The sequence below is a fragment of the Panthera leo genome, chromosome A2, assembly GCF_018350215.1.
Source record: "Panthera leo isolate Ple1 chromosome A2, P.leo_Ple1_pat1.1, whole genome shotgun sequence".
Classification (NCBI taxonomy): Eukaryota; Metazoa; Chordata; class Mammalia; order Carnivora; family Felidae; genus Panthera; species Panthera leo.
This window is the reverse complement of record NC_056680.1, coordinates 74936091-74949781: the sequence shown is the minus strand read 5'-3', so window position 1 is coordinate 74949781 and position 13691 is coordinate 74936091. Positions and strand designations below refer to the sequence as shown.

The 13691-nt window shown below is 45.9% G+C and overlaps 1 protein-coding gene across 7 annotated transcripts in view; it reads left to right on the top strand.

Annotated features, from left to right (window-relative positions):
* Positions 1-13691, top strand: part of STARD3NL (STARD3 N-terminal like) — a 56069-nt gene that overhangs the window by 32745 nt on the left and 9633 nt on the right. For all 7 annotated transcript variants that reach the window (XM_042914904.1, XM_042914851.1, XM_042914860.1 and 4 more), the window contains 5 exons: positions 1490-1567; positions 4697-4774; positions 7003-7056; positions 7171-7288; positions 9221-9316. In XM_042914904.1, the coding sequence (XP_042770838.1) occupies positions 1490-1567; positions 4697-4774; positions 7003-7056; positions 7171-7288; positions 9221-9316 (424 nt within the window). The remainder of the gene's footprint in view (positions 1-1489; positions 1568-4696; positions 4775-7002; positions 7057-7170; positions 7289-9220; positions 9317-13691) is intronic.

Below are 13691 nucleotides of genomic sequence, written 5' to 3'. Positions count from 1 at the left end.
TCCCTTGGGGCAACTTTAATTCCAGTTAGGCCGATTAGCAAACCTCGCAGGGGTGTTCCTTATTAATTTTCTCCCCCTTTGCCCAGGTCTTTGGCTCATCCTCCTTCACTTTGTCCTTTTTCAGATATCTCCATCAGTTTACCAGGACAAATGATGTGTGTACTCCAGATCAGAAATGGGAATTTACTGTTGCACATCCTGTGCCCTAATCCACGGGCCCTAACAGTTCTGGTGTCTGCTTGGGTGCTGCCGCAGGTGCCAGACACACGTTCCATTACTTGATTTTTTTTTTTAATTTTTTAGGGCGCCCGGGTGGCTCAGTTGGTTGAGCGTCCGACTTCAGCTCAGGTCACAATCTCACATTTCATGACTTCAAGCCCCGCATCGGGCTCTGTGCCCACAGCTCAGAGCCTGGAGCCTGTTTCAGATTCTGTGTCTCCCTCTCGCTCTGCCCCTCCCCTGCTTGTGCTCTCTGTCTCTCAAAAAATGAATAAATGTTAAAAAAAAATTTTTTTTTAAATTTTTTAATGTTTATTTGAGAGAAAGAGAGACAGAGACAGAACTGGAGTGGGGGAGGTGCAGAGAGAGAGGGAGACACAGCATCAGAAGCAGGCTCCAGGATCTGAGCTGTCAGCACAGAGTCTGATGCGGGGCTCAAACTCACGAACCGCGAGATCGTGACCTGAGCCAAAATCAGACACTTAACTGACTGAGCCACCCAGGCGCCCCTACTTGATTTTTAAAACAATATTTTCTATAGTGTAATATGTAGAATCTGAACTTGATCGTTTAAAATTCATCTTGATAGGAGAATCGAGAGAGGACAAAGTTTATCATCTTAGGGCTGATTTTCATCATTCACTGTAACTTCATCACATTTGATTGTAGGTCTGGTCTTCCCCTTATTTCATTATCTATCAAATGAAAAGTATATATGAAAATTGCTAAGAGGGCAGGATTTTCAAATGCCAGGAACAAATAAAAAAGAAAAACCAGAGAGAATATCTGAACCTCTATCTTGTGTCACAGTAACTGCTGTCATTGATCTTTGCTAAGATCAGGGGACCCGTTGGCCTTCCAAGACCTTAAACAGCAGAGACTGGTCAGAAAGTGAGGGCAGGCTTGGAGGAATGTGACTTGTCTTCTTTAAGATTATACATTGGTATGTTTGAAGATTTTGTCTTAGAAGAGAAAAAGAATCATTTTTGAACATTTTAGTTTGCCAAAGTAGGAACTTGTTTTTTACAAGGCATTCTTTTTCATTATATGTTTATATTTGTCAAGTGAATGAATTCAGAATTGAAGTGGGAAATACTATTCAGCATTTTTCTATTAGAGTTGATGCGTGTTTCATTCCTCCCGTTTTAACATTCCAGGGTTCTGAGATAGTAGGCAGAAAAGTGTATATGAGAACAACCTTACTTGTATATTTTCTTGTATTATTTTCACACGTAAACCTCTCAGTTTTACTTCTCACCATCCTTCCCAGGTGAATGGAGGCATTGAGAACACCTTAGAGAAGGAGGTAGTGCGCTATGACTACTACTCCTCTTACTTCGATATATTTGTAAGTATTTTCTGTTTTCCATTTTATTTCAGATATGATGGATCTGTAACCAAAAGGTAAATTTCCCCTGAATAGATCTCCTAGTCTGTGCCATTCTTCTGTCCTCTCCTGAACACTGTCTTTCCTTTCCCCTCAGTTACTGGCCAAGTCAACGCTCTCTCTCTCGCTGTAAGGAATTGTTTGGTCATAGGGAGGAGAGAAATGAGAGATAAGGGAGGGCAGGAGAAGGAGCCATTCTGTTTTCTTGGAGGAGAGCCTTTATTCTTTTCGTAGAAGCCGTGGATGTGTCCTAATCACTAAAAGGAAAAGTGACCTATTTATGTAATAACTTGATGAAAATGCCATTCCTTTTCTGCCTTGAGATAGATTTCTGAGTGTACTTTTAATAATACTGTTTCGTTTTTCTAGAATAGTTTTTGAGGAAAGTTCCATATTGGTAATCCTGAGCAACATTAGTCAGTTACGGAATTACACAGATGCAGTTCTCTGTGGATGAGGCCTTCATTTCATTCAAAGAAATGCTTGCACTCTTTCTAGGGCATTCTGTGGCTTTCATTGGGCTTGGTACCTCTTCCTGGTATCTCTTTGTAGCGGATGGTGTAAGCAAGTCAGGTTCTAACGTTGTGTTGGATGCAGGATAGGCAATTAATGTTCGCGGTGAGTTCCTCCAAATTGATTTTAACTGCATTAATCACTATCTCTAGAAGCTTTATGCACACCGGTTAAGAGTAGGACCCTTCACGTCAGAAAAACCTGGGTTTGATTCACAACGCTATCACTATTTGTATCCATCTTTTAATATATTGGGTCTAAACTTGAGTTTTTCATATGTAAAATGAGATCACCATAGTTCTAAAAAGTAAATGAAATACTATATGGAAAACATTTAGCCCGAGGATAGATACCTCCAAGAAACTCAGAGAACCACCTGCAGTCACTAATCAACATCATCATTATTTTTGGTCGAGAATTTTAATAATCGGGTGATTATATTTTCTAGTGGTTTTCAAATTATACTAGAAAGGCTTTTGTGTTGTGGTGGTTTTATTTCTGAAGGGGGCTGCAGAAGTGTGTGGGGAAGGAGGTAAAGCTCCCGGGAAGTAGAGGTTAGGTTAGGGTTCCCTGTCACAGCCCCTTGCAACCTAGGTGGTTCCATTTTTATCTGTACGGTACGTTTGAGTCCCGGTAGGATTGTGCTGAAAAAGTGTTTGGCTGCTACAGAACGTTTGGAAGACCACTGATACAATTTAATCCCCTCATTTGTCACATGAGGAAAGTGAGTTTCATGGTTTCAGCGTCTTCGCCTACCTGCTCCAGGTCATTGAAGCAGGGGGAAAGAGCATGTCACATCCCACATCTTGATATTTCTTTCTTCTAAAGCTATTGACATGTAATAGCAAGACTGATTTCTCTTCTCTTATTTCCCTTGCTGAATTTATCTTCACATAGCCTCAGCCAGGAAGCCAGGTTCATCTACCAGCTAGACCACCAAGGGTTGTCTGTCCTTTATGTGTAGGGACTTAATGGTCCTGGACAGATAGGTGGAGCCCATTAGCTCAGACTGAAAGGACTGGCATATCTGGCCTGGAAAGTGGACACAGCTTCCAGGAAACCTTGGCACCCAGGAGACTTTGAGATAGAGGGCTGAAGAAGACTCATACTTTTTTAAAACATATTTTTTCTAATATTTATTTTTGAGAGAGAAAGAGACTGAGTGTGAGTGGGAGAGGGCAGAGAGAGAGGGAGACAGAATCCGAAGCAGGCTCCAGGCTCCGAGCTGTCAGCACAGAGCCTGACACAGGGTTTGAACTCAGGAACTGTTGAGAGCATGACCTGAGCCAAAGTCGGCCACTTAACTTACTGAGCCACCCAGGTACCCCAAGACTTATATTTTTTGCCAAATCCAGAACACAGGGATAGAGTTGGAATGAATAGAGAAGCTAAACTAAGTTTGCAGATTGTTGGAAAACACACTTTTTTAAACTTTTCTTTTAAGCTTATTTATTTTGAGACAGAGAGGTGAGTAGAGAAGGAGCAGAGAGAGAGGGAAAGAGAGAATCCCAAGCAGGCTCCATGCTATCAGAGTAGAGCCTGATATGGGGCTTGATCTCACAAACTGTGAGATCATGACCTGAGCTGAAATCAAGAGTCGGATGCTTAACCGACTAAGCCACCCAGGTGCCCTTGTAACGACAGCAGAAAATTAAAAACAAATACAACCCGTGAGCTTCACTTATGTGAAAGGATCTTAAGTGTGGCCCGCTAGTGAATGGCTGCAAAAAGGCCGTCGGCCTCCAGCCTTTCAGCAGTTTAGATTCATGAGGAACTTTTGGCAGCCCCTGGCCTCAGGCATTGCTCAAGAGCTGCCTGACTTCTCCCTGCCCACAACAAGGTGTCTCTTCCGAGGAAAACTGGTAGAATCTTATTCTCCGTGTGTTCCTCACTAGATGAGAATTACTAAGACAGCTGTGACATAGTGGCTAAGTAGAGTCTGGCCACCTGGGTTCAAGTCCTGGCTCCCTCACTAAGCAGTTGTGTGGCCTTGCACAACTTTTCTGTCCCCTGTATGTGTATAACGGGATCGATGATAGTAGTTGACACATGAGGTCATTGAGGAAAGGCTTACATGGGCTAATAATACATATAAAGGGTTTCAAAAAAGTCCCAGAGGCACCCTAAATTTATCAGATGGTAGCTACTAGGGTGGACAGAATCTTCCCAATACCCCCGTAACCCAGAGGTTTACAGTGGACTTTATTAGGAACCTGGTATCTCCCAAAAGTGAGTGTTTGTGCCAGGAGTGGAAAAGTCAGCTCTCAGAACGTTTTCTCCAGTCTTAACAAGATATCAGAAATATACGTGCACTCAAATGGAAATGAAAAATAAACATTAATTATAAATTCTTTTGTTGATAATGGGAACTGAACTTGAATCCTGATTTGGGCAGCATTGCATTCATTCTACAGCAGAGATCCCAAATACTGGTCTTTGGACCAGTGGCGGTCTGTGGCAGCCTTCAGCTAAACAGAATGATGAAGACACTTTGGTGGGTTCTTCCTAAAACTCAGTGATCTTATATTTGTATCTATTTTTTTTTTAATTTACCTTGTCATTTTTTTTTTAATCTAGCTCTTGGCAGTTTTTCGATTTAAAGTGTTAATCCTCGCGTATGCCGTATGCAGACTGCGCCATTGGTGGGCAATAGCGGTGAGTATGTCACCACGGTGAGCGGTCCGTCTCCTCCAGTGCTGCTGGCCCAGGCCCGCTCACAACAGGGCTGGGCTGGGCCCAAATGCACCTCTCATCTGGGATGAATTCTACCAGCTTTTCCTGAGGCCCCTTCCTCCACACTTCCCTAGGCTTAAGACCAGGGCTTTGTTCCAGTAGTGATGAGTTCCTACCTTTGTCTCTACGGATACCGCCCCAGTTGAGGAACGTAGGGACCCATCAGTGGTTCTTTGCCATGCACCAACTCACCCTCTACTGCATTTTACAGATGAGTGATAAGATCAGTCAGTATCTCTGTCACAAAGATACTTGGAAAATTTCCCCTTTGCTCGTTGGTGATTTTTCGTGACTGACTTGCTGCTTATTTTGATCATTGCTTTTCTTGCTGTTTTATCCCCTCCCCTCCCTCCAGTCTTCTTTTAAAATTTTTTAATGTTTATTTTTGAGAGAGACAGAGTGAGTGGGGAGAGGCAGAGAGAGAGGGAGACACAGAATCCAAAGCAGGCTCCAGGCTCCAGGCTCCGAGCTGTCAGCACAGAGCCTGACGTGGGGCTCGAACTCACGAACCGCGAGGGCTCAAACTCACGAACTGCGAGATCATGACCTGGGCCGAAGTCAGACGCCCAACCGACTGAGCCACCCGGCGCCCCACCCTCCTTCCGGTCTTAAAGGGAAAAGTTCCCACGCTGCCTTTTACTGTTGCCTTCAGGCTTCTTGAAGGCAGTGGTGTTTTTTACTCATCCCTGTTTCTTTGCATCTAGCACAGAGCTTTGGCACATGCTGTTCACCCTCGGTAAATATTTATTGGTTGAAAGAAGAATTATAAGCCATTCTGCCTCAATTATTTTTGCCATGTCCACAGATGCCTGAACACTCGCCTTTTTGAGAGCTCTAAGAAGGCAGGTATATGGGGGGAATGCTGAGCTCCCCAAGCTGGAGTGGCCTTCTCAGGAACAGCCTACAGTTTTGTTTCTGGAGTGAGGCCTCAGTCGGTGTGGGCCAGCGTGGCGTGCCCAGCTGAGGATGGGGTTGTGCTTCTTTCCCGAGACACAGTCCACAGGAGCCACATCTCCCTGGGCCATCTCTTCCGAGCATCCGCAGAATCATAGGGCTGACATCAGGACCGTCAGATGAGCCCCAAGCTAATGTATCTCAGATGTAGGCTGACAGTAGTAGCCAGACTTGAGTCCCTTTCCTGAATACGTTTCTGCTGGTACCAAATAGCTGTGGCGATGGTCTCTTCCCAGTTTTCTAGAGTCTCCTTAATATGCACTAGTATTTGTCAGACCATCTGTCTCAAATTTGTTTCAGAAAAGTGAGTGACTCACTGAGTCTTTAGAAAGTATCTTTAATATCTAAACCAAATTATGAAGGGGCAGGTCATGTTCAGCACATCCATTTGATTGGTTTTGATTCTTCCTTTTAAGAACATTTACAGGGAGGGACCAGCCAGCTGGAACAGAAGGTCGAGTCACCTGATACCTAAAAACGTACTGAGTGTCAGCATACAAAGTTAATTAGTGTCAGAATGTAAAATACCTTCTCTTCCAGGTAGCTCAACTGGCTGGGGTGTGTGTGTGTGTGTGTGTGTGTGTGTGTGTGTGTGTGGCAGTTTGCTAACAATGCTGACCCCGCACTTGGTTAATACTTCCTGAGCTTGACACCCATGTCCCCTGACCTCCATTCTGTCAGTCAAGGCTACTGTGGGCATCACACTGGTCAGCTGTCACATTGCTAGGATCCTAGTTGGGGGAAGGAAGGACAAGGCCCAGGTCCCGTGGGATTGTCTCTGGGCTCCCCAACCACCAGGGGGGAGCCCTGGCTCTGTATTCCAGGGGTCCCTCCTGTGGGGAGAGGTCTTTGCAGGTTGGACCTTGTGGGGGACAAACCTGAGTGTCCCAGCACACCAGCCGGCTGGACTGAGGGAGGAGGGTCACCTGCTAGACCGAGAGCAGAAGGTTGCTGACCTGCTAGACCGAGGGAGGAGGGGTAGCATGAGCAGCCAGTCAGGGATCTGGCACCACGGAGAAGCCACTGTGGCCCCGTCTGCGTTTAGGGGCTGGGGACAGGGTGATGTGGGAGGGCCCGGGCTGGCAGAGCTGCTCCAGGCCTTAGGTGCTTCTGGCGCTGACAGGTCTCTTTGTGAGGAGGGGGCTTCCCAGCGTAAAATGTCTAACTCGAATGGTGCTGGGTTATGTGTCTTTCAGCTGACGACAGCAGTGACCAGTGCCTTTTTACTTGCAAAAGTGATCCTCTCAAAGGTACAGCCTCCCACGTTTTCTGTACAATTACTGTCTATACTGGCGAAGGCTCATGTTCCAGTGTGAGCTCCTGGTAACTGCATTTCCCTCTCCTGGTCACGTCTGTCCTTCCAGCTTTTCTCTCAAGGGGCTTTCGGCTACGTGCTACCCATCATTTCGTTCCTCCTTGCCTGGATTGAGACGTGGTTCCTGGATTTCAAAGTGTTACCTCAAGAGGCAGAAGAGGAAAACAGTAAGTGTCTCTCAGGTTAGGCTCCTCAGATGGGCTGGGGACCGAGCCAGAAGGAAGAGCCTGGAAGTCAGATTTGAAGGGAGCCACACTGGGTGGGGTAGGCGGGTCTCGGGTCTCCACCGTGCAGAGGACCCAGCAGAAATCCAGAGCAGGGCGGAGGACAGGATGTGAGAGCACGTGGCTCCTCTCTGGAGCTGTGAGGCCAGACTTCTCTGGAAGAAAGTGTGAGCCCTGGTGAGAGGGACAGTCAGACAGCAGAAACAGCCAGCACCTCCTTATCCCCAGTGATGGCGGTCCCAGGACACCAAGCACTTTGTGCATCTGAAGAGGACTGTTCCTTAGGGACACAGGGATGGCAGACACGATAGGCTGAGCTGAGACAGTAAGTCTCAGAGTCCGCAATCCTGCCAAGTCTCACGTTGCTACCTTACAGCAGGCAGTGGCCTAGAAGGGGCCCCAATTAGCACAGGGGGTGCCTGGTGGGGGAGAGTGCTGGGTGAGTGAGGAACCCAGACGGCGGGAGGGGGAAGACAGCAGCCAGACATGTGTGCTCAGCTCAGGGTCCACCTCCCCTTGTGAGTAGCAGAGGGACTCCTAGCGATCTGTGACCATGAGCCCTGCGGGGCGGCCGTCATCTCCTGCGTGGACTCATGTGGATACTGACCAGGAAGGCCCAGTGATGGACTGAGCTGCATGATTCAGTATGGGGCTAGAATTCCTCTCTGCATGATGGCCTGAGTGGAAGCCCACGGGCCACATCTGCCCTCTGGTGGTGACATGTTGGAAACTCAGTACAGAGACCCAGGCCTTTTACCACGTGCCGTGGTTATGTCCTTCATGCGTCTGGCTCAGATTGCCCTGCAAAATAGGAAAAATAAGGTCCTATGTCCTAGAGAAAGTGAAGTATGATTGTAACCTCAAGGGATAATGGAGAATGAGTAAACATGTAAATGGATTTGAGTAATCTCATTTACAGAGTAGAAATCTATAAGAACAGAATTATTATTCAAGAGTGCATTTTAAACACCTGAATCAGACCTAGATAAGTCTTCTGTCGTGTGTCCTCTGTGCTTGTATGAAAACCTGTTGTGGAGCAGGGCAGGTATAGCTAATGGAAGTCGCTTTTGGACTTGTGTATAAACATCAAATCGAGCTTGGGTGAAAGCATATCAGCTGTTAATGTCACTGGGGCTTGAATGCGAGAGTGATGCCACCACGTTCAAAGGCACTAACAGGGCAGAACTGGCGTCGATGAAAACGTGGAGCAGCGGGTACGCTCACGGTCACGAGCAGGTAGTGAGCTCACACCTGCACCTGCGATTCGGCCGCGGCTTCCTCCAGCTTCTCTCGTGTTCGCTCAGCTCCGGACGAGACTCGCCGCCGATGCTCCCTGTGCTCACGGGCGCCCGTCCTGAGCTTCCACATCAGTTCCTCCCCTTTTCTGTGTTTGTTCAATTTCCTTTTCTGGGGGGACCTTTTTAAATAATAAATCTTTCTTCCCTATCTTACTGACGCTTTCCACATTTATACAAGTCTCTCCACTTATTGTGCCTTACATTTGCTATTTCCCTAACGAAGTGAATACTGGAGGCCATTTGTATGACTTACCAGGTTGTTTTCCTTTGTGCTTTGGTTTTGATTATGGTGATTTCTGCAGGGAGGAAAGTGTTCTCCAGGGAAAGAGGCCCTAAATACTGAATCAAAGAATCCCCTGAGTCACAGGCAGGTTTTTAAGTCCGCTGCCATGTGCCCTCACAGCACTGGTTCATAGCGTAATAACAAAACCTATTTTTTGTTTGAAAGATTTTCTTTCTGGCAAGGGTTTTTCTCTTTTTTAGCGTAGCAACGACACCATTTTATTGTGCCTAACCTCGCCGAGAAGCTACCAGAACCGTGACGTCACTCTCAGCCTCTGAATTTCTTCCTTTCCAGGACTCCTGATAGTTCAGGATGCTTCAGAGAGGGCGGCACTCATACCTGGAGGTCTTTCTGATGGTCAGTTTTATTCTCCTCCTGAATCTGAAGCAGGTAACAAAAATGTGATTATCGTCTGTGTTTTCATCCATCATTCAAAAGCTCAGCCCTCCCTCCCTCTCCTGTCAGAATGCTGCTGAGCAGACTCTCACAGCGCAGGCACGTAGGAGACGGAAATAACCGAGACGTGGTCTTGATGTGGGAGCAGTGGGGAGACACAGAGTGTAAAATACGTGTAACCCAGGGACACAGACCCCGTGTGACCGGCCATGTGCATCTCAGAAGACAGGCAGACGAGGGGAAGGGTCCACTCCTCTTCTTACCCGTCATCCCCTAGCCCGACCTTCCTCCCGGGTCCCCGTGTCTGAGGGTGCAGCTCTCTCTGAGCTGTTGGCTGTGAAGAAAGCAGAGCCTCCCTGGGGACTCGGCCCTTTCTTAGGCCTCACATCCCTGCCTTCTCCAGGCCATTTCCACCCTCTGTATTTCTGCCTCCTTTACCTCATTCATTGCACCGCTTCCTGTCTTCTCCACCTTTCCTTCAGCATTTCCTGCTTTGGTTTCTGCAGCCATTGCTGCCTCGGTCACCCTCTCCCTGCCCCGCCGGAGCGCCATGTCAAATATAACAATTGCATTGTCGTATGGCTTCCTCAAACCACTCGATGAAGTGGGAGTCTCATTTATCCCTATTTCAGAGACCATCAGATTAAGGCACAGAGAGGGGAATCATTTGTGCAAGGTCTCTGGAGGAGTAGGAGGTGATGGGATCTGAACCCCGACTCAGTGCTGGAATCCGCGCTCACAGCTGATCCGTGTGGGGCCTCTCAGTATTAATGGAAACGCAGCATTGACCACCTCTTCCCCTGCCCAGAAGCCTTCAGTGGCAGAAAGGATGAAGGAAGTCCTGGGTCCTGAGCCTGGCAGAAAGCACCATTTTAACCTCATTACCCAGTTGTCTGACCTCCTGGTACCGTCTCCATGTGTTCTCTTCTTAGCTTTGCTGAAAACATTGTGAGCCCAAGCCATCAAGCCATCGGGCAGCTTGCTTTTTCTGTTTGTCACACTGTCCCTCTGCAGGCCTGCTCTCCACGCACGGGAGAGAAGGCTGTCCCACCGCACCCCCACCCTCTGGCTCCTGGGAGAACATTCTCTGCATTTCCTAGGACATTTCTCCCACCTGTGCGGGCTGCACTGCCTTCAGCCTTGACCTGGCCTCGTTGTATCACTGGGGTGGAAACTTGAGTTAGAGAGACTGCGTTATTTCATTCCCCGCATTGAGCTTAGTAACTATTTGAAACACACACACACACACACATAGGATAGTAAAGCAGATTCCAGGCAGAAAGAGGCATGTGAAAGATCAAAGGCCCAGCAATGTGACATAGTCAATCATTGGAACTCGAAGTAACTTGATATCCTGGGCTATTCGTATTTGATATTAAAGCAGGTTAAATCAGGAAACATAGGGTCAGATGAACTACAGATGTGAATTGGCAGTATTTCTCTTCTCAGTCAGCAGAAGGTCAAAGAAGTATCAAACTCTCATTACTTCACTATGAGGGTTACTTCGGGGAGATATTTTGGTATGTCATAGGACTTGTTCTTTTGGATAAAGGCAGTTCACAGTTTAGTCTGTGCTTTTGCACAGCTGTTATTTTTCTAACACTAGTAAAAGTTCTCAGCACTAATGTATTTACTTAATTAGAAACCCTAACTTGATATTCTCTGGACTATGTTGGATCTAAGAATGGAGTCAGACGAAATACAGATATGAACTAGCAGCCAATCTCTTTGTCAGGCGGCAGATACTCAATATAAGTATTCAGTTTTTCATTACCTCGCTATGAGGGTTATTTCACTGAGGTTTTTTTATGTCATAGGAATCATTCTTTTGAAAAAAGGGAGTTCACATTGTTCATGCTTTTATCTAGCTTTTATTTTTCTAGGACTAACAAAAGTTCTTGGTGCTAATATCTTTACCCAATTAGAAGTTCAGAACAGCCGGATAATGATAATGGGAGGAGTTACACCTTAGACATTCTTCATCAAACTTTCCAGTCCTGAATCCATTGGCTTCCTGCCTGTGACTTTTACCCCCACCTAGTGGTGGTTGGGAGCATGACCAGTTCATTGGATTATGGAACTGACCTTGAACATGGTCTGGGTGTTCAGGTAGCTTCTTTGTTCAAGACAAAATGCAAGTGAGTCATAGGCAGAGAAGGAGGGTTCAATGTGACTTACTCTATTGTATTATATTTTCATTGTATGAAGATGCAAGTTAGGAAAGAATTAAAATTAAAAACTGTTATTGCAGGGCTCAGTCAGTTGGGTGGCCACCTCTTTCAGCTCAGGTCATCATCTCATGGTTCATGAGATCAATCCCCATGTTGGGTTCTGTGTGCAGGGCATGGAGCTTGCTTGGGATTCTCTGTCTCCCTCTCTCCCTGGCTCTCTCCCTCTCTCTCTCAAAATAAATAAACATGTTTAAAAAACCTATTATTGGAATTAATGTATCTTGAAAAGAAGGTTCTCCTCTAAAGCATGGCTGGCTCAATAGGCCGGTGGCTAAAAACTACACAGAACAGGAGTCTGTGCTTCTGCTGCCCTGGGACTGACACAGTGCTGATTGGTGCCTGGGGGACAAGAGGGCATCTGGGTCCTGCTCGCCTGCTCTTGACTTTCCTTCTCCAGCGCCCAGGGCGGTGCCGGCACTTAGTAGATTTGTAACTGTGGAATGAAGGAATGAGGAGGGAGAAAGAAATCAGAGTCACCAAAAATAAAATGTTAGTATTTTTCCTTGTAAAGGTGTTGCTTGAATTTTAGCATCAGAGAGATTCTGAAAGTTAGCACCCTTCGTGACATGTGCTTCTAAGGAATGTAAAGGTGGTTTGTTGGGAGGTTTCTTTGTGGGTCTAACCATGTCCTGCTCACCTGTGTATTCAGTGGAAGGATGAGGAAGCACAAGCCTTGTCAGATGATTGGACTCAAGTTGTTATGGTGGTCAGACAGCTGAAGTGAACCAGCCGTGATGCTGAGGAAAAGATAGTTCGTCACCTTGTAAATCATCTTCTAAATCATCTTAATACTTAAATTGAAGAATAGCTCAATTGCATTATATAATCTGTGATAATAAGCAAATCTAGAAGAAGACAGTATAATTCAAATTGGACACTTTTTAAAAAAATTTTTTAACATTTATTTATTTTTGAGAGACAGCACGAGTGGGGGAGGGACAGAGAGAGAGACACAGAAAACCAAGCAGGCTCCAGGCTCCAAGTTGTCAGCACAGAGCCTGAAACGGGGCTCGAATCCACAAACCATGAGATCATGACCCGAGCCGAAGTCGGATGCTTAACCAACTGAGCCACCCCAGCACCCTCGTTTGACACTTTCTAATAGCAAGCAGCCATGCATGCTGGTTTGCCCTGGGTAGTCTTGACTTATTCCTGTGGCCCCAAGTAATGATTATTAGAACCGCTTTGATCTATAGGAAATGTTCTTGTTTAGGTGATGAATTCCATAGTCACCCCATGTATAATCAATAGATTTGAAAGACAGTTTTTCTAATTTTTTTTTAAATTTTTTTTTAACGTTTATTTATTTTTGAGACAGAGACAGAGCATGAACAGGGGAGGAGCAGAGAGAGAGGGAGACACAGAATCTGAAACAGGCCCCAGGCTCTGAGCTGTCAGCACAGAGCCCGACACGGGGCTCGAACTCACGGACCGCGAGATCATGACCTGAGCCGAAGTCGGCCGCTTAACCGACTGAGCCACCCAGGCGCCCCTCTAATTTTTATTAAGAATGGTAAATTGTATTGAAACATCACTGCCGAGGATACTACATAATCTTTATTAAAAAAAAAAGAATAGCTTGACTGAGTTATAATTTTCATACCATAAAATTCATCCATCATAAGTGTGCAATTGCATGATTTTAAATAAATTTACACTTTTTAAAAAGTGTTTTATGTTCATATTTGAGAGAGACAGAGAGAGACAGAGTATGAACTGGGGGGGGGGGGGTGCAGAGAAGAGGTAAAGAATCCGAAGCAGGCTCCAGGCTCCGAGCTTTCAGCACAGAGCCCAACGCGGGGCTTGAACCCACAAACTGTGAGATCATGACATGAGCTGAAATTGGACGCTTAACCAAACTGAGCCACCCAGGCACCCCAAGTAAATTTATACTTTTTAAACCAACTTCACAGTATATTATTAGAGCACTTTTTTCATCCGAAAATATTTGTATCTAACCCTTGCTCCTATTTGCAGTCCTAGATAAACCACTGATTTCCTTTCTGTCTTGAAAATTTGCCTTTTTTGGGTAATTCATATCAATATAATCACAGAATATGTAGTTTTCTGCATGTGGCTTCTTAGGATAGTGTTCTTGATGGCCATTCATGTTGTACTACATATAAGTTCTTTGCACG